This window comes from Gymnoscopelus microlampas (assembly GCF_963454915.1).
Source record: "Gymnoscopelus microlampas genome assembly, chromosome: 2".
In the NCBI taxonomy this organism is placed as follows: Eukaryota; Metazoa; Chordata; class Actinopteri; order Myctophiformes; family Myctophidae; genus Gymnoscopelus; species Gymnoscopelus microlampas.
This window is the reverse complement of record NC_139939.1, coordinates 32,808,037-32,833,010: the sequence shown is the minus strand read 5'-3', so window position 1 is coordinate 32,833,010 and position 24,974 is coordinate 32,808,037. Positions and strand designations below refer to the sequence as shown.

Genomic DNA, 24,974 nt, shown 5'->3' with positions numbered 1-24,974 from the left:
CTGAAATTTATATTCTGTTCAGGGGCAACACCTTCACACCATACTGCCATCTTTACAAATGTTTCTGAATAAACGTACCAGATTAATCTTAACATTAATCTTGATGTTCTTTTCACTTCATGTCTTTATTCTTTTCTTATATTCCTGCACATTTAAATTTGATAAGCAATTTCAAGTGAAGAAGTTGCCCCTGAGTGCTGAGGGATACGGCTCCACTCCCCCTGTCTTACTTCCTTGACAAAAATGATACAAAAAAGCTGAGCCCCCGATCAGCTTCCAAAGTTAACTCCCCTCCTATTTATGGGACCAGGGTTCTCTGAAACCCAGGAAGTGATGGAGAATAGAGCAGATTTGGTGATGTTTCTGAGACAGCGAAATTAACAGCGTTGCTTGAATGAAGCCTAATATACTTTGTCGTAGGACTTGTCACTCTCCGAATATAACTGATATTCAACTAAAAACATGATGCACTGAAATCTTGAGTCATCTCATCGACGAAGTACAAACTAGGCAGAGTGTGTTAATGGTTACATGACAGCACACTGGGTAGCCCCACAGCAGTCTTTAATGATAGCTGCTCCCGATTTGGTTATGAACGGCTTGTTGGGGGGCGGCTCAGGGAGGTGTTTCTTGGACTTCGGAGGATCTTTGAGTAGAGAATGAAGGGGGAAACGGAGAAAAAGATCACACTAGGAAATGTGGCAGGCCATGGTTAAAACATTTTGCCTGTGTTTGTGCATGCAAGAAACCATGTAATGTAAAATCACACTCACTCTGTGTGACTTTAGCCAACTTCTCCAAAGGCATCAGCTTCAGTCTGAGGTACTCAGCCATTTCCTTGTCCTCCTCTTGTTCCCTGGGGCAAATAGTCACACATTACTCAGGCACTCAAATGCAATCTCACCATGTCACATGGTTATTATTCTTCTAACATTTTAACACGTTAAGGCCTAAAAAGGTCAAATCAATCAGTAATTGTTCTACAACTGTAAGGCCTATAGATTCACGATCAATCAACAGTGTCTGTCTATGGATAACACCTGGTAGAATGTAGATCAAATGGAAGTTTTGTTATAGGCACCACCAAGCCAGAGTAATGACAGAAATTGTTGCACTCTCCTAAACAAAACTTACAGTAATTTGGTGACATACTGTAGAAGTGAAGCACAACAATTCTACAGTCATTTTAGGCAGAATAGTACTAGACATTGTAATAGAAGATTTTCTCTCTCCATATGGAGAGTACCGAAAGTGTGCCAGATGGACCCCCCCCCCCCCCCCCCCCCCCCTGGAGCAAGGGAATCTGAATGTAAAGTACTATTTGGCAGGCTTGTTAATCATGTACCGCCTGAAGGAAATTCTTGCTCTGCTATTCACCACCCTTTAAACAATACTCATTTCTCTACCTACTACATATGAACCCTCCTCCTGGGCTACAGAACTGCTCGATCACAACCAAATATTTCTCAGGTCAACCAATGGATTATTATATGGTAGCAAACCCCGGTGTAACAATCACAGCATTTGGCCCTTGTCCACTGTTGAAAGAGGTTGGTGTCTATAGATAGACACCAACCAAGGCCAACCAAGGCAATCAAGGTAGACCGTAAAAACCTGTCATGGCATCAAAAGGATTCCAAAGATAAATATTCTTAACGGTGTATCTTTTTACATACTTATTTTATTTTGCCATCTACAGAATGCTTTTCTCATTCGTTTTGTGTCTCACTATGGGTCCCCTGCGTGACCTTGACAGTAACCTCGCCTCACCAGGCTTTTCATAATACCTGTAGAAAGCCTCGTTTTCAATACAAATTAACTAGTGTGATCTGGTTTAGGGCCCCCCTTCCGTATCCGGTAACTTGCACACATGCAAGCACCATTTCCATATCTGCTCTAGACTCAGACCGGATCAGCATCCTGCAAAGCGACTTGATCCCAGCCTACCTCGATAAAAGCTTGAATTACATTGCGCCATCCTTTGCATTAATAATGTGTGAGTCAGGGGAGGGAGGGACAGAGCCGCCTTCCAATATATTCCAATTCCACCACGCCTCAGCCATCCATGATAGATATGAGTGAAGATGTACCTCAATCTCTCCACCTCAGCATCCTCAACTAGGAAGTCCCTCTTCTGCACCAACTTGTGGATCTTCAGAATGAGCTCCTCTTCTCGCTGCTTATGCTTTTTGGTCTTCTGTTTTTCTGTGGAGAGATGGAGTACGGGCAAAAGAAAGAAAGTAAGAGGTCCATAGACTTGACAACAATTTTAAGTTGAAAAGACCATGGCGTGTTAGAAAAGCTTGCAGGAGTACAACATCAGCTCTTTCTTCCAGCAGAAAATAAACTGGATCCAGGCAGCAATTCCCTAAGTGCAGGACATTCTGCAGGGTGCATGGCACATTAAACGCCATTATGTCCTTGAGCAAGAGAACTGAATGTCAGCTAAATGCCTGAAATGTTAAAATGTAAATGTCCATAATTAGTTAAAGCACTGAGCTGAACTATACAGTAGACAACTACAATGCACACACTTTGGCATCATGAGTTATCTATGCATGGCTTGTCTGATGTCAGTGAACAATATATTTTGTTACACAATTTGCTCTTCCATGTAAGTCACTTCCTGAGACAAATAATTTCTCTCTCTCTCTCTCTCTCATAACTCTACTATGTCCCTGGGACTTGCCATCAATCCTACACATGTCAGTCGCACAAATCATAACGATGCTCACAGAGGTTACAGGACTCAGCTGAGCTGCATACAGAAGCAGTTTCTACTCTGTGCTGTATTTAAGCAGTCCAGCCAACTGTACATGGGGAATTCATTCTGATCGATGTATTTTTAAAATGCATTGTGTGTCTATGTGTATGACTGTGTGCGTGCATGCATATGCGCCAACTGTACCTGGTACTGCAACAATCTGTCTCAGCTCCTGCTTTAAAGTCATAATGTCTTTGCAGAGCTGAATGTCATCCATCCTGAAAAAAGGACAAAATTATAAAAATCTTCCATTAGGTCAAAACCATAGAAACTGCAGTGTTTGATTCCGTTTTGCAGTATGCCACCTGGCTGCAGTGAAACTAATATAATAGTGAATTCAAAAATTAAAATAAATAGATATAGGAAGGATTAATTTGAGCATAAATGAACCATCAGAAAATAATTGAATATAGTTTCAAGTGTGTTTGCAGATAGGGTCATTGTGTTTGCAAATGGACATACTGTAAGAAGATTCACTTGGGTATGTAAGTGTCTCAAAATCTCAAATCAAAAGCTCGCTCATATAACCGAAAAGCAGATCATTCAGAGAAGTGAGAAGTAAACTCTTGCTCTCATGTAACAGCACAGTGTTGGGCATCTGCCTCACTTAACAATTTAAGCCCTATGTTTTGCTGTATGACGAATAGCAAACATAAAGCGTACAATTAAAATCAGCCCAGTCTTTCCAACCCTGTGGCCCTGCTACCCTTAAGGTGATTTATACTTAGTTGTGCACCGGAGTCGCACCCAGAAAATAACAGATCTACAAGCTCCACAACACAATCATCAGCGCAACGCGTTGTGAGCTTGTAGACACAATTAAGGATAACAAAGACTTTAGGGCCTCCCTCAACAGGTACCGTTTTGTCATCCCTCACCACTGCTCGCCGCCTCCTCTCTGCAGAGCAGTGACAGCTTCCAGGACTTTAATCCTCCATGTGATAAATCAGATGACTCATACACAGCATCCGTGCCTCCTCCTCGCCTCTCCCTTCATCGCTCTGCTTCTACAGTATGTCCCTGTCGCAGTTTCATACACACTCTGTTTCTCTTAGCCTTGATCCTGTGGCTCACACACTCACTCACCCAGCCTGTTACACATAACATCTTATTCAGCACCGCATCTTGAGAGATATCCATTTGCTAACTGTGTGTGTGTGTGTGTGTGTGTGTGTGTGTGTGTGCGCCTGCACAAATATCTGTGTGCCTGAAGTATACGGTATGTAATGTACAGTATGCATTACAAATGTGTGTGGGTGGGTCGTGGGTGTGATCGATTGCATAATTGTGAATGTGTGTGTACGTATGTGTGACTGCATAAAGTTGTTTGTGCGCTGTTGTGTGACCCTCTGAGTCACAGGGTGCCGGGGGAGCACAGAGACGTGGGCGGCAAGGCGCTGTAGAAGGCTAATGAAGACATCATTAAGTTGTACGTGAAATAGCACTGTCAACTCACATGACGGTACACACGGCATTGATCTCTCTCTCTCTCTCTCTCTATCTATGGAATTGATCTCTCACCTCACGTCACGCTACAAATCCACACTAAAATACAGATGCTGCTACAGTAATAATGTCTAAGCTAGGGCTGGGCAATTAACCAAAAATTGATCGAAACCAAGATTTTGAAAAAGAAACCAGAAGCAGAACCGTATGTAGGTTAATCGAATAATCGAAAGTATAGGTACTTTTTTTTTAAATATTTTTTATTTTATTTCTTATATGTCAACAAATCGATATGATTCCACATATTCTAATAGATTAGTCTGATTGACCACTTAAACCTGTATTTTATAGGCTACTTCATTGTACAATGGTGGCATACAAAATTAGCCGATCTGCCAGTTCACAATGCATCACACCACCTAACACTAACACGTTGTGAGCTTATAGATCTGATATTTTTACTATTTTGAAATACGTGTTCATTAATCGAGGCAAAAGTTTGAAAGAATCGTGATAACGATTTGAAGTCATATCGTCCAGCACTAGTCTAATCATTTAAGCCTTGTTTAAAACAGTGGTGAGAGTACTTTTTTACTTAAAAGTAGCAATACAACAATGTACAAATACTCTGCTACAGGTAAAAGTCCTGTATTCAAAATTATACTTAACAGAACAAAAGTATTGATGTCAAAATTACCAAATGTACTCATTATGCAAAATGGCCCATTTCACAATCATATTATTGGATTGTAATTAGTAATATATATATAGCATATATATCGTGGCAAAAATAGCTGCGTGATGGATAGATGGACAAGCTCACAAAACATTTTAAAAATATATACATTTAAACTTCTGCTTATGATAACATGCCCAAAACAGAGACGCCAGATTAAATGCCGGTCTGGAGTTAGTTCAGCAGCAGTGTGAAGTGAAGCCACACAGAATAATACCCATACACAACATTCAAGTTGGAAATGATAACCAATAGAGGGAATGAGCCTGGAAGGGGGCTTATAAACCATGTCTTCCCAAACATTGATCCACAGCTAACATTATGCTGATAAGCAGACCATGAGTTCATCATGGTGACTCATTGAGCCTTTCAGTAATCAATAGACAAATGGGGTCATCATGCAACCCAGAGAACTGCCCAGTAGTGAAGATGTTATGTTTTGTATGGAACGTGTCTCTATAATCGAACAAAAGGTTTATGACTGACCACTTCAGCTTAACCCATTAAAACCTGAGACCGATTCTACAAAATGTTTTTTGAAAAAAACTATGTTGCTGTCAGTGGTTCTCAAACCTTTTCATGTCAAGGACCCCCAAAATTATATGTATTAGGCCGCGGTCCCCATCTCAAAATATTTTGCTCCAGGGACCCCCCAGAAGCAAATATTTGAGTTACAAATGTTCTCTTTAAAAAAATATATATTCAAAGATTTGCGTGAGCTTGTATATCTGCTATTTTTGAATAGCCAAAGACGTCTAAAATGACACGGATACGTTCCCGGATTGAATGGGTTAATTTACTCCATCATCCCTTGACGGTATTGCTTGAAGACAAGAACGGATTTTCAAACTCAAGCAACACTGTCATACTACAGAGTATGAATTAGGGTTAAAAATCACTGAGTGAGTGTAGGCTACTCACATGAAGCGCAGTTCAGACTCCCGACGCACCAGGACCTCTCTCAGGCGCTGAATACGAACCATCTCCACCTCCATCTCATCAGGTGACATGGTGCTCTCCGCCATGGACACATCGGAATGGCCTGGAGGGATGAACGGGGAAGAAAATAAATCAGTGCAATTTGCAAATCAACTGTTTTAGCAATACATTATTGAATATTGATTATATGAATATTCAACAAAAGTCTGTTGACTGTCAATTGTTGAGCTCATACCAAGGCCATGTTTTAATAGTGATTGTCCATGAAAATAAAGTGCTCATGTTTTGTGCTTGATTTGAAAGGGGCACTAAAGTCAACCATCTTAATCACTAGCCTTAGAGAGGTAATCCTCCTTGGTGGGGGAGATATTACATTTTGGTCTTCAGGCAGAGGCTCTGAGCCACTCTGCTATATAATTTATAAATTACTCCTAACATTATTTCAGCCAGAAGGGTCTACCTCATAGTTTTATCATCAAGACTTGACTGGTATATTCAGGAAAGGTGTTAAAAAGAGCATATTGTACAGTATTTATTGCCACTATGGACAGAAGCATAAATATTTCACCATCCAATATGCTGTACCGCAAAAAAATCATTACAAGCAAATACAAATTCCCATCTGGCTTGGGGTAGTGTTGCGTCAGCTGCATATCCAGTATGTCAAAGGTCTGAGTTTTAGAACTGTAACTGATAGCTGAGGTGAATGAATTATGTACGGATAATTGGAAACACATTGAACTATTGAAAAGTATTTGAAGAAAGGCAGATATATGATTAAAGGGACTACACACCAGTGTGTATGGGCATTTTGAAGGTAAAGTACCAAACAGAAGACACAGCAAATGCTTCATGCAATCCCTGAAATAATGTTTTGGAATCTTAAACTGGGGTTTGCTCTTTTTCTCGAGACTCTTCCAGTGTTTTTTTCCTGGTCAAAATGCTTACACAGTAGAATCCTCAGTGTTAATGTATCCATTTGTAACTGAGAATACATACACATTTGTGCACTCATTTGTAAACTCTAAATTAACACTCAGGATTGGACAATGTACAGTAGCCTACAATGTAATGCAGCTGGCTCCTGTGACAGCTCATTACCGGACTTGTGTCTCACTAATATTGTATCATCACCCGTTCATGTCTGCTGACAACAGATGGTGAGGTAAAATAAAGTTATCTTTGGCCCAGGTGTCGTAACTGCAGTGAGATCCAGCATAGACTAAAATAGCTGAGGTCAATAACACCATGTGATAAACCATGATTTAAACCCTCTCTTTCTCTCTCTCCCTCTCTCACACGCACGCATGCACGCATGCACGCATGCACACACACAATCAACATCAGCATTACTGTAGGGTGCGAAAGCAATAGCTCACAGAACTAATGCACTACTGAGTAAAAGTTGCACATTCACTAGGAACAGATTCATTAGTGTTGCAGTTCCCATTAGCCTATAGGCTAAATTAGAATAATTTGAAGCTTGCAGCATTAAAATCAGTTAATGTCTCAACATGAGCAATACACAGAATTGTTCCTCCGTAGAATGTCTCTAGAATCCCTGGCAAATGTAGAATACACAACACTCACACTAATTAAAATGATTTACCATAACTGTATTATACCACATGTCATACTTACATTCTACATACTTCAGCTGTACATTAATCAATCACTGATTAATATACAGGGTGGCACATGCTGCAGAGACCAGGTATGAAGATAATACTAGATGTGATTAGATAGCCTACTGTATTATAACGCAGACATCATGGGTAGGCTAAGTCTAAAACTTAAGAATTCCACTTAGCACTAATTAATATAGACCAGTGAGATTTGCCTCCGTGCTGTAACCACGAAACATATGGTGAACGCAAATTAGAAATAATGAATAGTAAAAACTTTCAGCATCCAGCCTTGAACTGTATTAAAAATGAAAATGGGGCTAAGCGCCCTAATTTCTGTGTATATACTGTGTGGGTGCTGTGTGTTTGCAGGTGTTGGTAGACTCTTTTTTTTAATGGGACAGGATCTCTGTGAGCGCAAGACAGTGTGTGTGTGTGAGCGAGACAGAGGGTGTCTAAAAATAGCCTGCAGTCATATTTTCTCTTCATATAGTTGAATTAATCTCAGTTTCTCTCCTCCACCCTGCTCCAGTCAACTGAAATAACCTCAGTTTTTATCAACCCAGACACGTTTCCACTGAAGTTGTGGAGTAGACTATACAAACAATAGTGTGTTATCACCCTTTTCAGCACTATAGGCTGTTTGAAAACACTGTTCTGCTTTTGCCACAAGCATTGTTTTCGTAATTTGGAAATGCAGTTTCTGTTCTGGTGTTTATTGCCTGTTCTGTGTAGGCTATTAATTCAAAGCACAACAGGGGTCCAGGGGGACACACTGCCTCACCTTCTGTAACAGCTCACATTTGGGTTCAGATCCAACTAGAAAAAGTGCTCCTTGGAGCACAGGTCTCCGCCAGGTCAGGTAGGTTAATGTGGGCCAGCAATGTTTGGAATTCGCCAATCAGGAAATTAATGAAAAATCGGACGGATCTGTCTTGGTCACTTGACTACAGAGATAATGTGTACCGATGTTTGGTCAAACTAGGAGTAATATTTAAAAAAATGTTTTGCAAAAGTCAGTCAACTGGTGGTGCTATTATAGGGCAATGTTAAAAGGGTGGCATTTGTTCCTCAACATAGTGCGGAATTTTGTTCAAAATGGGCCACTCCTGCAAACTTTAGATGTCAATCTTAGCCAATCAGGACGGAATATGATAAATCCAACAGATCAGTCTTGATCACATGACTAAAGAGATCATCTGTACCGATTTGCGTGACATTCGGATACAATCTGAAGGAGTAATATCAAAAAATATGTTTTACATAAGTGGCGCTATAAAAGGCAATGATGTGAAAAATGCAAGGCAAAGGTCTGTCCTTGGCATCTATAGGGAGTGGGCATACAAAGTTTTACACAGATAGGTGCAGTTATAGGTAAAAACACCAATCGGCCTGTTATAGCGCCAAATTTTACGGAAATCGCATGCCATGTTCATGATTTGAAGCATTTTGTGAGAATCTGAGAGACCCATTTCGTTTAATGACTATAGAGATATTGTGTACCAATTTGCATGATGTTTGGACAAAATCTGTAAAAATGTGTTTTGCAAAAATCGTCCTCCTGGTGGCGCTATAACAGGCTCATGTGAAAGATTTGGGGCAGAGGCACGCACACGCACACGGACGGACAGACCTATTTTTAACTCTATGGGACAGACAGACAGTGCCAAACATAGTCTCGGCCATGCCTTCGGCCTGGCGGAGACGACAAGCCACAGACCAACGACCTGGCAGGCAAGTTTAACATTGCTGCTTGCCTTGCAGACAGTAGGCTAAATTAAAGTCAATTGAGCCCGCGCGGTTTCAAGGCTTTTTCTATGCTGCAATTCAGCACTAAAAAACACAAAGCATAGGCCTATACCTGCGATATTTATGTCACCCTGCCTGTTCTTCAAAATAGCTACTAAAGCCTACAGAATAAGATTCCACGGTTTTGATAGATTAGGCATTTGGGCTACTAATTTCAGAAACCATGCATTGGTCTGGTACGGCAAATTTGATATGGTAAATTGGCTTACCACTGTTGTTTTCTAATTAGGTGTAGTATGTGTTATTTTTTTTTGCATTATGTTAAAGTCTCAAACAACAGCCGCCATTTCAGGTACCGGTAAGTAGGCTAGATAATAAAACATATCGTCATGTAGGCTCTTCTATACGCGGCTCACCTTTGTCTGCTGTCCATGCAGTTTGTGACACGGCTCCGTAGCTCTTCAATGCGCGCTGCTCGGTGTCCGAAATTGATTTCTTCAATTCCATCGCTGGAATTAATTTCTATTAAACCAAACTACTATTTGCGGTTGTCTTTGTCTGACAAAAATATTCGTATATATCGGATTCCAGATCATTCAGTTTTTTTGCCCGATTTTAAGGCTCCAGTGAGCCGAGACGTTCAGCATCTTTCTTTATTCGAGCATTCAAACCCCTGGACGTATGGCGGAGAGAAGGATACAGGGAACATGCGCAGTGCGTGCAAGGGATGGTGAGGGGAGACTCCCAGGTCCACTTACGTCAAATAACAATTACAGACCTAATAATAATAATGATAATGATAATGATAATAATAATAATAATAATAATAATAATAATAATAATAATAATAATAAAAATAAATAAAAAATAACAAAACAAAACAGGCATCACACTGAACGTGTTCATTTGAGATTATTTCTAAACATTGAAACTCTGCCATAACTCTGCCATGCCCTTTGTTATTATTATGCAGTGCAAGCTCCTTTTAAGCATTAAGGCTGATAATTGCTGCCAATTGGGTATGGCAGGTGTATTGACCTGTTTTACCTTCCTGTTTATCCTGTAAAACATATGTGATTCTGTGAGAAAAAAAAATAGTTTTATATTTAATTATATGATATACTATATTTAATAAATACCCTTTGTCTTGCGGTTTTCTTTTCTTTTTTTTCACAGATTCAAATGTTTTATGGTCATGATTCATCAGGAGCCTGGATGGCTTGATAATAGGCTTAAAAATAATTTATATAAAATGTTTTGGCTTGTACTAAAAACTGCATTCTGGACTTTTGGAGCCTTGGAGCCTCACTGCAGTTCTGAACAGGGCTGCTAAATTTCAACACCCTTTAAATGTGATTTGTAACTCTTGAGTATATAAATGGAGTCTGGACCAGCCCATCTTGGTTTATTTTGCTGCTACAAAATCTACCTGTGGAGCAGAAGAGCAGAAGAGCAGGGGAGCTATCCACAAGTGTATAGGATTTCTGTATGATTTCTGTATGTATTCTGTATGATCTTTTGCTGTTACTTGCAGTAAACTCAACTCTCACTCAACAGTAAACAAACCAACACACTGCTGTGTTCACACGGGCAGATACAAAGATACAAAAATACACCGCATATTTGTCGCTCTGTCACTTTGTATCTGTGTTGCTCAACACGGTCGTTGACATCACTAAGCGCTGCGTCATCAGAGCTACAGTTGTAGTTTTGTATCTTTGTATCTGGAAGTTGAACCCAGCTCAACTTGAATTTGTAGCTTTGTATCTTTTGTAGCAGCTACAAACGTTGGATGTTGCTTTGTATCCTCGTGTCGCTGGCTTCCATTGAAAATGAATGGTAGACTATATCTTTGTATCTGCCCGTGTGAACACAGCATCAGTGTATATGGGTATCTGCACACTTCTAAAGTGACAATTTAAGGACTTTAAATATAAGACCATGTCAAAAGTAATCTGGTCAAACATTGGCCAAATTTTCAAATAATATAAGAAAGAGGCAAAGATTCGCAATATTTATCTGTGGAACCAAGTCAAACAAAATATAATGCCTAATACTCGTACAATTCCAAGTGCTTGCCAGGGTGGGGGGGTCCCAAGTTCAAATATAATTATTTTGAGGAGTCACGGTCTGAAAGGTTGAGAACCACTGCTCTATGACATTGTTTTGTATTCAATACATTGTTTACTTGGGTACAAACATACATTTAGAAGCGTGGAGTGGAATTTCCATGACAGGTCACATACAGGTCAGACACTGCTTTCTCTTACTGGCTCGTCTGGTTTTCCAGGAGATAAGACTTGATTATATTGTTTGGACGAACATGCTTCACAATGCTCCTGTCGTGTTGTAGCCTACCAGGCCACCAGGATCTTACACGAAGCACATATTATGCCTATACTATCTCCCCTAGAGGTGGTAACAGAACTAAGCTCCTCTTACATTTTGGGGGGTAATATACTGGAATGTACAGTACAAAATGCAGTAGGCTACATTACATTTCGACACATTTTAGGGAGAAATAAATATGTACTGGTGTGTATTGTTGCATGTGTGCTTTAGCAATGTGAGAAATTCTAAAACATACCACAACTGAGCAAGGCAATGGGAGACAGGCATAGAGACAAGCCAACGGACACAATCAGTGGGATTTTCGCTTTTATTCAACAATTTATCTAATCTTAGGGATAGACTTGCAACAATGTAGTGCAAAAATATATTAATAAAAGTTAGTCAACAAATAGTCCTCCATTATAATCAGTCATAACAGTATAAAGTAAAAAGTATTCAAGTGAAGTACGGCAGCATATAGCCTCAGAGGTACAGCAGTACGATCCAGTTTGAAGTTTCCCATATACAAATTTACTGAGACATGTCACATTGGTAAGACAATATACTAGCCTAACTACAAGATTGTTGTTACTGGTGGACAATATTTACACTTCACTTCTCAGTACAACGACAAAACATATTTGCAAAAAGATGAGAATAGATTGCACCTATAATGCTGAGATCTGTCTCTGCACAAATAGAATTCAAACATTGAAATATAATGTAAAATTAAATGCCCTTTAAGCATACATTTGTTTCAGTGGGACCAATGATAAAAATAAAAAAAAGACATTACGTATTATACATTTTAATATTTCATATATCAAACTTGATTTAGGAATTTAAATGAGTGGCTATAAATAGACAATAAGAAAATAAGAATAATACATGTATCTGTGATCACTGGGATTTACTAAGGTAAAGGGGAATATTACTGACTGTTAGCCAATCACATCAGTGAATATGACATTTAACCTCAAATGCCATGAACAGCGAATCACTTGGTTCCATGATTTCATGTTGTGGATCTTGGAAAACAGATACAAGAACAACACTTTCACTAGGGATGAAACTAAATGGCACATATGGTTTGATGTGAATGGAGTTTCATGAAAACTGACAAAGCAGTAAAAGTGAAAAAGAAAAGGAGAGAGAAAGAAAAAGAAAAAGAGATAAAGCATTCCACATGCCACAACATTTAGAGACTGCTAAGTCATGTTCAAGTGGGTGTTTGATTCACCAGTCATTATCAATTAAACACAATAACACATTCATCTTCAGTAGTACCACACCATTACAAGATTGCAATATATGAGAAGTAAGATAAGGACATTTATTAATGGTTGCGCTGCTGGTGGTTTTGCTGAATTCACATTAATGCCACTTAAAGCTGCACTCTAACTTTCACATTCTACCCAAGATTTGAACCCAGGTCCCCCGCTAAAGTGCTGAACCTTTTAGCACTGAGCTAATAGCACACCTCCTTACTCAGGGGAGAAATAGAATTTTGACTTTCAGGCAGCAACCTGTAAGTGGCCAGACCCTACCACAGGATCTACATTTCTCAACAGAAGAGCAGGGAGACCAAATACAACCACCACAATTGTGTTAGTTATTGTATTAACATATTCTACCATACCGATTGGTCAAAATAAAATGTTATTCATAAAAAAAGTGATGCACACAAACGTACAGTATGCACACATAAATGTATCTCATATCTTTTGGAGACCAAAGATATGAGATGTAAGAGATAAAAATCTGATCTCCACGCCGGCCGGGAAACGCCCTCATGTGGTGTAGTAGGGGAAGGTAAGAAAGGGAAGTCTGGGTGTTCTCCTGGATGGATGGATGTTATCTTGAATCTCCCTGCACTCGTGTTTTAATTTTTACATGCTGTATATTCATGTACAGTATGCACAATCTATGCATTCTTTCACACATTTTGCACTAATGTTACCTAAGCCTTTTATTTGGCCGTGATATGTTTACTTGCTTGAGCTGTCTTTGGCCTATAATTGAATCACAACTGTACTGATATACAGCAGCCTATAAGAGCACTGCCTCTTGTGCGCTATTCCATATTATTATCATCAGTACTTGTTCAGTCCACCACCTTTTGGTATGGCGGTATTGCGGTTATTGCACCCAGCCCTACCTACAGTACCTTGTTTGCACCTTTCTCATACAACTCCTGTGGTGTAAACTGTAAAGTATCTAAACCATTAGAAATTGCCACTTCCATTGATTTTGATATGCTGGAGATGAACTGACCCCCATTTTCAGTGAGCCAACCTTTTGTAGTTTCGGAAACACTCACATACTCTTTTCAGAGGAGGGAAGATATGTTGAGATTTAAATATTTACAACGATAACAAACATATTTTTGAGTGATAAAAGATTAAGCTACAAAGTTAGCTACCACTACATATATTTTAAATAAACTCTTTGTCAAACTATAACTGGATACACTCTTTCAAGTTGAAGTTGCTTGCCACAGGGTTTGCAAGTGTAACCTATCGCTTATTCACCTTCTTGTCAGCCACACCATTCCTTGGATCCATATTGCACTAATTTTCCTCTTAGGTATTACACTTGCTCCTCTTTAGTAGTTCAGGTTTCAGGACTCCTGCGCAGGTTAAAGCCAGATTTATACTTCGGTGTCAGTCGCTCAAAAATATGATCCATAAATAAATTGTTTTCGGCAAGTGACACATTCGTGCTACAAAGTAATCATCAGCCTTACGTCTCTGCCGTCACAGCTTTTGGCGCAGCTGCATTCTCCTTGGAGTCTGTCTGGTCACCTTTGGACCCCTCCTTCTCATCCTTGAGCTCTGTTGAGAGGGCTTTAGGGGAAAGCATCCAAGACAGCGCTGCACCAACAGTTCCATCGCCACTCTGACGTGAGAAGCACAGGAACGTAGCCCATACAAAGGCACAGCAACCAGTGAAGGTGGTCCGCACGTATAGTGGCACAAAGGCAAAGTTCAACAACTGGTGGAAAAATCAGCAGGGTTAATTTAACTCAGAGAGTGTAGAAATGTAACCACAGGGAGCTGTAATGTGATGAATGAAACATGGATGAATTAACACCGACAATACTGTGCTGAGACGATGTTAACATGAATTAATTTTGTTTTGCTACAAGATTATTTTCAGAAATACATTTCTCTGCAAATACATGTGTGAGATCTAAATCAAATGACTCGGTCTTTCTAAGAGATGACATTGACACTGACATTTTAGAAGTGATATTGAAATAAATGTCAGTAAAGAGAAATTTGCTATTTAATTTGATTGTTTACCTGCATGAATGGCCAGAACATCAGCCCTGTCTGAACAAACAGAATATAATCATCAACATTTGCAGTGATTTATGACAAACCACGTTTGAAGATTCATAGATTACAAAGTAGATATAGACACTATAAATGACCATTACAAAATGTTGGGAGACAAATATTTCAACCAAGAAATAAAACTACTGGGGAAAAAAAGATAAATACTATTACAGAATGTGCTAAATACACTATTTGGAAAAGCATATCATCTGATTATTCCACATTTTATACTATCTATTGCTGGTGATGTAACTACTAGGCAGCCAACTCACTTTGTATGTATTTAGGAATTTTTCTCGCCAGTCTTCTAGAATGTCGTCTTTGCCCTCCAAGAAACTAACACCTAAGGGAGACAAAAGCAAAATAGGCCTAAATGCATTATTATTATTATGTCTCCGCCAGGCCGAAGGCGTGGCAGAGACTATGTTCTGCACCTTGTCCGTCTGTCCGTGTGTGTGTCTGTCGGCCTGTGGACAGCTAATCTCCAGCACCGTTGGCCTGTTCGACGTGGAACTGTGCACACACTCAGTGCAGTGAGTGCACAGTTTCACTGCCACACTCCCTGGATGCCAGAGCAAAACCTCTGCTCCAAATGTTTCACATGGGTCTGTTATAGCGCCACCACCAGGAGGCCGATATTTTTTTATGTTACTACAGATTTTGTCCAAACATCACGCAAATCTCTATAGTGATTAAACCAAACGGGTTTGTTGGATTTTTTATATTCCATCCTGATTGGCTAAGATTGGCTTCCAAAGTTTGCAGGAGTGACTCTGTTTTGAACAAAATGCCTCAAATCATGAACACAGCATGCAATTGCCTGAAACTTTGCACACACATTCCCACAAGGCTGAGGAAGACATCCCACTATTTTCACATTGTCCTGTTATAGCATCAAGAGGGGAGAACATTTTGCTAAACAATTTGAATACTCATACAGATTTTGTCTAAACATCACGCAAATTGGTACACATTATCTCTATAGTCATGTGATCAAGACGGATCTGTCCGATTTTTCATATTACATCCTGATTGGTGAATTTCGAACATTGCTGGCCCACAATTAGCTCTGGTTCAGAGCGTTAGTGAGTTCCCTCTAACGCTCTGGAAGACCCCTCGCTCTGCGCATGTACAAGGAATTCCACTGTCCTGCCAGCGTTCAACTATAGTGAAAATAAACAAAACCATTTCGCTAATCACCGAAGCAAAGGCTGTTTTGTGTTGTTGAAAGTCTATTCTCGGAATGCGCAAGCCTCTCAGCACCCCACCTACTCTGTAAAATACACTTTTTGGGCAGAAAATAAAATATGTCAGCGAGACGGACATTATTTGTATTTACTCCACAGTGCCTCTACCGATCTGGGGGATTTGAACTTACCATTAACCAAAATGTAGAGGGCACTGTGGAGTAAATACGAATAATTTCAGTTTCGCTGACATATTTTATTTTCTGCCCAAAAAGTGTATTTTACAGAGTAGGTGGGGTGCTGAGAGGCTTGCGCATTCCGAGAATAGACTTTCAACAACACAAAACAGCCTTTGCTTCGGTGAGTAGCGAAATGGTTTTGTTTATTTTCACTATAGTTGAACGCTGGCAGGACAGTGGAATTCCTTGTACATGCGCAGAGCGAGGGGTCTTCCAGAGCGTTAGAGGGAACTCACTAACGCTCTGAACCAGAGCTAGCCCACAATAACCTACCTGACCTGGCGGAGACCTGTGCTCCGAGGAGCACCTTTTCTAGTTTTAGTTTTATTTTATTGCGTGGCATGTCACAGCCTGGAAGAATAGGGTATAGCTACCTATGTGTCTGATCTCACGAATCAACCACTTCACATATAATATTCTGCTGCCTTTCATGTGACCTCTGTGAATAATGGTGGTCTTTTCGAGTAAAGTCTACTCTAAAGGTTACATGTGTTACCAATTGACAGATAATCTACTCAGATTCGGTTAACAATTAACTGTCCATAAAGGATCCTATCTGGGTGAACAGTGGGGGATATCATATCTAAAGTAGGCTATACAGCGTATACCTACCCGTGTAGAACACAGAGACGGCTAGGGGCGCCGCGGTGGTCTGGTCCAGGAACAGTTTACGCAGGACCATCCCGGCAGAAGTCCCGGGAAATCTCCGTTCCAAAAAGCGCATCCAAAAGAAGCTGAAGTTGCCATGGAAACTGAAGGCGACAATGGCAACGTTCCGTGTGTGGCTCCAGTTGATCTCATCTCTCCTTGAGACCAACTGATAGACGACGTCCCCACTGGCATACAGGCACCCGTACAGTGTCACGTTGGTAACCCACTGATATCGTCTAAAGTATCTTAAAAATGCATTTCTCATGTTGATCTAAAACGATCGTCTTTCGGAATATACTCGAAACAGAAAGCAAGGAAAATCACTCTTTAGAATATAGTCCTCTTTCACTCTGAGTCGGTCTCCGACGTGACATAAAACATATAAAGCAGTTTCAAGCACGAACACAATATGAAATAGCCTATAACTATAATAAGAATATAGTTACGATGGAATCCTGAATATATAATGTATTGTATACCATAAATAATCTGTGTCCAGCAGGTTACTGACGCCGAACGAATTCTCCGAATATGGTTCAGTGGGTTCAGTCCTGCCGCTGCGTGTGATGCGTAAAATTGGTACGACGCTCGGCTCGTGACGTAGCATGTGAAAAGAGTTGTGGGTGGAGCAGTAGTCTGAGAAGACCACTGACCAGTGGTTCTCAACCTATGGGTCGGGACCCCCAGGGGGGTCCCCATAAGAATTTTTTTGGGGTCCCCAGATGACAAGTGACAATTTAAGTACTTTTAAGACCTTTTTAATACCTAGAAGGAAAAAAAAAGAAATTAAATGAAAAATATTGACAATAGTCATCTGTGGGAACAGAGTCAAACAAAATGTAATGCCTCAACTCCTACAATTCCAAGTGCTTGTCAGGATGGTGGTGGTGGTGGTGGGTCCCCATGTTCAAACATGATTATTTTGGGGAGTCACTGCCTGAATAAAAAATAACGCATGGGTTCCCAAGGCTACTGCCTGAAAAGGTTGAGAACCGCTGGTGTAGGTACTGTGTACACTACCACCATAGGGATTCATTGAAATTCATTACACAAGCTACCAGCAAAGGAACATGGTTAATGTGTAGGCTATAAAATGCCCATTCACAGAAGGCATCTTCATTTCATGTAAATGGCTGTTACAGTAAAAATGTATAAGCGCACTCACAAGCTGTTTTGATGGGAATTTTACCATATGAAATAGAAGAATGATGTTGATAAAGACAAAACTACAATAGACTACTTTGGTTGCTGTGCTCTTGGTCTGGCTTTATGAATTTATTTTTAGCTGAAACACTACTCAAACTTTACACACCTGAACATCACTGCCTAAATTACGGAAATGGCAAAAAAAAAAGAAATAGAAGCATTTCAAACTAGATTTGGCAACATTTGCATTTATTCATGTATATGTACATTCCACAGCCTTACATGTTTAATTTAGAATTGTATAATGCCCCAATGGTTAGAGTCTAACCATATTATGTATCTCAACTTAAAGGGTGAAACAGCAACATCAGACATTTACCCGCACACAAGAGCACCATACACACCCATGAAGCATGTAATACATTTACACAATACAATATACATCTATTTATAATAAAGTTGAAGCTGTCTGTCTTTTATGCACACCCATATCTCAGGTTGGACCAGGCTGAAACTTTCCATAGCGATGTTATGAACCGGGGAAGGTAAAGGGAAAGGTCAAATGTTTTATTGTCTTTTAAATACTTGTATTTTATTTTATTTAAACTTTATACTGTAGTCAGGTTGGGTTTAATCTCTCATCTCTACTTTGTGCCTACTTCGCCCACATAATAATCCAGGCAATGCTGGGTAGCCTTTCAGCAATATACTGTATATTTACATTTACCAGTATTTATGTGATGAAATACTGAATTAAAGCTGATATTTTGTACCCAGGCTGACCATTTTGCCCTTACATCAAACTGGTCAAACCCGCCCGCCCGGAGTATGATGTAAACACAAAATGTATGAATATGGTCACACAATGAGACCGTTGTGAGACAGTCTCAGAACACATGAAATGTTGTTTGAATGTATATATTCCTAAGGTCAACTTGAACAGCAATTCAATGTAAGGCAGTTAACCACAGTAAGACTAATCAATGCGTATTATGATCGGATACAAGAGTGGCCACTAAGGAAGAGTGGGCACCTCGATGCAAAATTGCCTATTTTGTCCAAAATGTTAAAAAATTAAATATTTGAAAAATGGTCTTAAGTAATGTTAAGTATACATGATGTGAACATGCACGGCACATCAATATCAAACTTAAATGTACCCTTCAGCTTCTTGTTTAAGTTCAAAATGACTGAATATACAGGTTTTGTAGCAATTGTAGAAATATTTGGCCTTAATTGTCAAATGTTTAATCATGTTCTAATCATGTATTCTTCACATTACAAAAGACCGTTTTCAAAATATTATTTAAAAAAAAACTTTTTTCACAAAATAGCCAATTTTACATGGAGGCGTCCACTCTTCTTTAGTGCCCACTCTTCCCGTTACCATGCATGTGATCCAGCATGTGGTAGAAGGCGCACACATTAGGCGTCTTCTTATTAATCACAGAAGTGAGAATCCAGGCACTGCAACCAAAGAGAGGGCTGTCGTTCATTCACTTGGTACTGGGACCCGCCAGTTGAGACAGTGAATACTTCCCCTGTTAATCAGTGCATAGTCAAACGGCCCAATGTTAAGCCACAATGAACAAAAGATAATATGCATATGGCCATAATTGGCATAAGGGCTGGAGGAGGTCACACTTAAGGAGGAGGTCACAGTGTCTCAGTATTAAGAGACAATTAACCACTTAAGCCCTATTTTATACTTACTTGCACAAAAGTGTCACGCGAGAATTATATTTTTACAAGTAGTATATATTCTATGTTTTAAAGTTTTCACAAATCTTCATCTATACAATGACATGCCCAAAATAAGGATTACAGGTCGAAAGCAGTTAGTTAACCACATGAACCTTAGCATCCCTATTCTGGGACAAGCATTTGGCGAAAACAGCAGATCTACAAGTTCACAACAAGTTGCAACGCGGTGAACAGATTTGGCGTAGAGGGGGGAAAAGGAGCAGACCAATTACAGAGCCCTGGTCAGTCAACTAAGTATATAGGGTTTAAGCGGTTAAGTCATGTTGCTTTATAAAGGTGCAGTGGAGGGTGGGGAGGAATGGGGCTCTAGGGCTGATGGACCCTCTCCCAGTCCCCCTGTTCTGTTCTGTGGTACAGCTGGGGCTGGTCCCCAGGGAACAGACTGTCAGTGCTGGGGTTCTCTAAGAGGAACTGAATGGTAGACTTGATGTGCTGGACAAAGTGGGGTGGCTCTGCCATAGGAGAGGTGGATAGGAACTGGGTGAAGAGAAAAGCGTGAGGGTGAGACAGTGGAATGCTTCATACACAAACAAATTTCACCAACTGTTTTACACCCGTAAACCTGTGATGTGACAATAAAGGTGATTCTGATTCTAAGGTAATTAAACAAGATATTTACTTAATCAAACACTTAAGTTAGGCATGCAAAAATAAACATTTATATAAACCATCTCCTTTACCTTTAAAATTACATCATCACTTTGCGATAGCCAGAAGCCCATGTCTAGATTTTGAGACCATTGGCAGGGTCCAATTTTAATATATCCATGACTTGAGTCATAGATATCAGCCATCTGCAAAGAAAAAAGTAAAAAGTTTTAGAACGTGTGAAGTGTGAGAAAGTAAGGTGCTACCTCCTGAACTAACGGCCCCTTGAGTCCATGCTACTCCTTACGACAAAATGGAAATTGGATGAAGGGGTGGCGCAAGAGGAAAAGCCATAGGGTCACCAAAATCAGTAGGGGTTGCCATCTGTTCTCTAGATATCTTGTTTGTCTGATGCTAGCGGGGCTAATAATAACTTTCTAGTGTCACAGTTGACCATTATCCCTGGTGCACACTTTCTTCCCATTTCAGGTCACTAAAACAGAAATGTACAAACACCATGCAGCATCACATCACTACCTGTCCTCCAGTGAAAGTCCGTGCTGAACGCAGCTTCTCTGCTGGACCTTTATGACTGAATGAGGCAGGGAATACCTCCCCTGTTTTAACATTTACACCTGCGCGCGCACACGCACACGCACACACACACACACACACACACACACACACACACACACACACACACACAGTTAGCACCAATATCTCAGCTCACTGCCAATGTGAGCATGACATCCTGTTACAGCTACTGTGTAGAATGTTCATCTCTTACCTATTCCATATATCACAGGTCTGTGATTCCCATCTACGACAGAGTCATTACTTTCTACAATAGAGGAAGAGTGGTTAGAATGAATGAATGAATATTGTTCAGACACGCACTGTGTTAAGAAAGTGAAGAAACAAATTAGATGAATTAAATTAAGCTATGCCTACATACCTGTGATGCAGCATGTTTCTAGGTGAATATTCTCTTTCTGTTTATGGAATGCGGCTGCAAAATGGAAGGATATAACATGACATGATATGACATAATATAAAACCAAAATTTGCTTTGACCACTTGTCTTAAACTCTATATACTTTGTTGGCCGGGGTCACCCAGCTGTCTACTTGCCCCCCTACTTTTTCCCAGACACCACGTTTCTTTGCCTAAAATAGCCTATCTGCAAGCTCACAACGTGTCATGTTGCAACACTTTGTGAGCCTGTAGATGTGCCTATTTTTGCCACGTTCACCTATTATGATACGCCCAGAATGGGGATGCAAGGGTTCGAGTAGTTAATAGTCAAAATGAAGAAGGGAAGCTACAAAAAAAGACCATACCCAATAAGCTAAGGCTGAGTTTATGAGATGTCCTTGACTCATCATCAAATCCTCCTACAAGATGGAGTTCAAGTCTGCAAAATAAAGCAAATGGAAAATATGTGAATAGTATAATATAATGTTTAATAATCTTTATGTTTACAAAACTATGAGAGTCTCGCAGTCATTCCCAACCCTGGTTCTCCTTGGGGGATCAATCCCTGGAACTGCTAAATCCAGGAAACTAGCTAGATGTGGTATACTAGCTGAAGGGCATTCATTTCAGGGTAGAACAATACTTGGGATGCACCCCAAGGGGTCCCTGGGAGCCATATCCCAGAGCATATATGAAAACACTTTAACTACTATTTATCTTACTGTGTGTGTGTGTGTGTGTGTGTGTGTGTGTGTGTGTGTGTGTGTGTGTGTGTGTGTGTGTGTGTGTGTGTGTGTGTGTGTGTGTGTGTGTGTGTGTGTGTCATACCTGCCTTCCTTTGTATGGCTACTCAGGGATGTGACAGCTTTCACAATAAGTGGGACTTCACTCCAGGTGCTAGAGCCATCACAATGAGCAAGGCAAGCAGCTCCACTTCCTGAAAAATAACAATAGCAGGTCTGGACATATAGTACACTTACAACCTTGTTCGAAAGGTTACGGTATTTCTTAATAAAGTTGGTTCCTTCCTTTTCTTTGTGTAAAGCAACTTTGAGTACTTAGAAAAACGCTACATAAATCTTGAGTTATTATCATTATTACATACACTGATCCTTACAGTAGAATTAGAAACACAACATACTATGACTATTTACCTGTGTGTCGCAGCAGAACTAAATGGCAGGTGGTGGCATCATCAGATCCCATGACAGAAACAGAATCTGATGACACAGATAAGAGAAGGTAGCACATATAACTGTTATCAGCTAGGACTCAATTACAGTGAACCCTGTTTGAGGATATAGACTGTGCTTTTGTGGATGTGAATTTGTGAACAGAACAATTTCATGAAATTGATAATAATACATAAATCCTATGATACTTTGTTAAAGTTAGGATCATAATCAGAATCAACTTTATTGTCACATCACAGTCTATGGGTGTATTAGGTGGGTGAGATTAGTTTTTGTACAAGCTCGTTTATCTCGTCACTTTCAGAAAGAAGAAAAACATGTCAAGGAGAGGCAACAATCAATACTGTACATACACATACATAGCATACACAGCAGGTACAGTATGTACATGAGGTTAGACATATAATAAGGTGCCAGGTGGTGACACATTCAGTAGGTCCACATTAGCAGCAGGTATGTACTGTACATGAGATTTAGACATAAGGTGCAAAAAGAGTATCAATGCATTGTCAGGTTCACATAGGATGGTAGGATAAGGATATCTTTACAAAGAACAATTATCAAGCAGTGTAGGCTCCCATATTTGCAGTGCACTGTAAAATTTTGTATTATAGAATGTTCTAGTGCAGAGAGGATTTTGTGTATTGGCCAATAGCTGGAGTCACTGATAAGTAACTAACATACACAGTAAAGGACCATATGTCTGTAGATGACTGGACTTCTGGCTCGGCTGCTCGGCCCTTAATGTGAAAAGCTTTTATAAGATTTGGCCAGAAATTCTGCATGGTATGCTACGTGGTGCATTTGTAGTAACACACGGACCATGCAGGAGGATGTAGTACATACTGTCTATGGCTAACATTACAATGTCAGGTTTCTTGCTTACTACTTACTGTCAGCTGGTGTTGTAGCAGCAAACTCTCTTTGTTGGACATACAGGAGGCACTTTGGGTCAACATCATCAACATGTGGCTTGGAAATAAATTCCCTTGCACTTTCCTGTAATGCCAAAGGTACAACTTTATTATTACTAAGTAATACATAACTAAATGTGTTCATAATATCTCTCTCTGTCTGTCTGTCTGCCACTCACACACACACACACACACACACACACACACACACACACACACACACACACACACACACACACACACACACACACACACACACACACACTCTAAAAACCTAAAAATGTACTACTTACAGGGGAAGCAAGTTGAATATACTAATATGGTGGGTTGTTAAGTATATTGCAAAACAACGGTAAACACATGTTAGTTTGTGCTTAGGATCAAAAGGTCAAATATGTGATTACGTTAATCCCTGTATGTATGCAGTCATGCAGAGTCATATGCACCCATATTATATTACAATATCATGAGTGACAAGGATTTTTCTTTATTTGTACAAACACATAGGATGTACAAACACCTATTATGTACACATAATGTGCATGTGTACAATAATTTAAGGACAACTTCTTAGCAAGACCACTGTAACATTAGCTATAGCTCTCTGCCGAACAGGAAGAACAACCAGCCTGTGAATAATAACAACCAACCTGCAAATGTGGATATGTGTCGAACAGCTCCACTGTGGAGCTCGGTCTCTCTAGTTCTCTACTTTGTATCAACAGAGGCATATCTTCCAGAGGCACTCAATTCACTAAACTACTCTACTCTACTGTCATTCAGACCAGTCATAGGTTGCTAGAAGCCATTGGTTGTATTTTACTTCCTCAATGGACGCCTTCATCTACCATTTCAATGCAAATGTTTTTACACATAGCACCACCCAGCGTCAAAAAAGTACCATTGCATGTTACCCGCCCCCTAGCTCTGGTCCATGGCGTAGTAGAGCAGTGGTTCTCAAACTTTTTCATGTCAAGGACCCCCAAATTGACACTTATTAGCCCACGGACCCCCATTTCAAAAGATATGCCAGGAACCCCCATAAGAGAAGATTTTTTACGGCTCTAGCAGTGATTCTCAACCATTTTAATTTAGAGGACCCCCAGTTTGACATGCATGAGGGCTACAGACCCCCATTTAATGGCATTTCTATCACTTGGACCGCAATTTATATTGTAAAAGCTATGTCAATTTAACTCTGAGAGTGTAACGGGTCCATTTGGTTCCATTTGTACACTCTCAGAGTTACAGACCCATAAGGGTCCATTTGGTGCCTAATCTATCATTCAGCTGGGGACCCCCTGGAACTCCCTCAAGGACCCCTGGGGGTCCCCGGACCCCACTTTGAGAACCAATGGCGTAGAGGGAGTTCTCCTTTTCTGACAT

General features: G+C 40.1%; 3 protein-coding genes across 3 annotated transcripts; all 3 read right to left on the bottom strand.

Annotated features, from left to right (window-relative positions):
• Positions 1 to 510: 510 nt before the first annotated feature.
• On the bottom strand, positions 511 to 9,766 carry bmerb1 (bMERB domain containing 1; the record flags this gene model as incomplete). The annotated part of the gene is made up of 6 exons (XM_084081901.1): positions 511 to 646; positions 774 to 856; positions 2,091 to 2,205; positions 2,909 to 2,982; positions 5,868 to 5,988; positions 9,676 to 9,766. The coding sequence occupies 6 exons, from the start codon at positions 9,764 to 9,766 to the stop codon at positions 528 to 530; spliced, it is 603 nt and encodes a 200-aa protein (XP_083938027.1). The 3' UTR covers positions 511 to 527.
• A 2,191-nt stretch (positions 9,767 to 11,957) lies between these two features.
• LOC311064496 (mpv17-like protein) lies at positions 11,958 to 17,528 on the bottom strand. Its single transcript, XM_084084337.1, has 4 exons — positions 16,970 to 17,528; positions 15,204 to 15,274; positions 14,896 to 14,925; positions 11,958 to 14,584 (listed from the first exon to the last, which is right to left on the bottom strand). The coding sequence occupies exons 1-4, from the start codon at positions 17,271 to 17,273 to the stop codon at positions 14,333 to 14,335; spliced, it is 657 nt and encodes a 218-aa protein (XP_083940463.1). The 5' UTR covers positions 17,274 to 17,528; the 3' UTR covers positions 11,958 to 14,332.
• Positions 17,529 to 19,466: 1,938 nt separating this feature from the next.
• Positions 19,467 to 24,415, bottom strand: ntan1 (N-terminal asparagine amidase). Its single transcript, XM_084078706.1, has 10 exons — positions 24,239 to 24,415; positions 23,568 to 23,673; positions 22,636 to 22,701; positions 22,310 to 22,418; positions 21,847 to 21,920; positions 21,462 to 21,515; positions 21,294 to 21,347; positions 21,044 to 21,141; positions 20,599 to 20,712; positions 19,467 to 20,395 (listed from the first exon to the last, which is right to left on the bottom strand). Exons 1-10 carry the CDS (start codon positions 24,317 to 24,319, stop codon positions 20,225 to 20,227), a joined length of 927 nt encoding a protein of 308 aa, XP_083934832.1. The 5' UTR covers positions 24,320 to 24,415; the 3' UTR covers positions 19,467 to 20,224.
• Positions 24,416 to 24,974: the final 559 nt, after the last annotated feature.

What these genes read in the sequence shown, in the direction of transcription:
- LOC311064496 (XM_084084337.1), bottom strand. Translation starts at nt 17,273, where the DNA reads ATGAGAAATGCATTTTTAAGATACTTTAGACGATATCAGTGGGTTACC. An exon ending in CGTCTCTGTGTTCTACACGG is followed by an intron (nt 15,275 to 16,969) that starts GTAGGTATACGC and finishes TGTCTCCCTTAG; the next exon opens with GTGTTAGTTTCTTGGAGGGC. An exon ending in TGTTCTGGCCATTCATGCAG is followed by an intron (nt 14,585 to 14,895) that starts GTAAACAATCAA and finishes TTTTTCCACCAG; the next exon opens with TTGTTGAACTTTGCCTTTGT.
- ntan1 (XM_084078706.1), bottom strand. Translation starts at nt 24,319, where the DNA reads ATGCCTCTGTTGATACAAAGTAGAGAACTAGAGAGACCGAGCTCCACA. An exon ending in TGCTACAACACCAGCTGACA is followed by an intron (nt 22,702 to 23,567) that starts GTAAGTAGTAAG and finishes CTGTGTCATCAG; the next exon opens with ATTCTGTTTCTGTCATGGGA. An exon ending in GTGATGATGTAATTTTAAAG is followed by an intron (nt 20,396 to 20,598) that starts GTAAAGGAGATG and finishes CTCTTCACCCAG; the next exon opens with TTCCTATCCACCTCTCCTAT.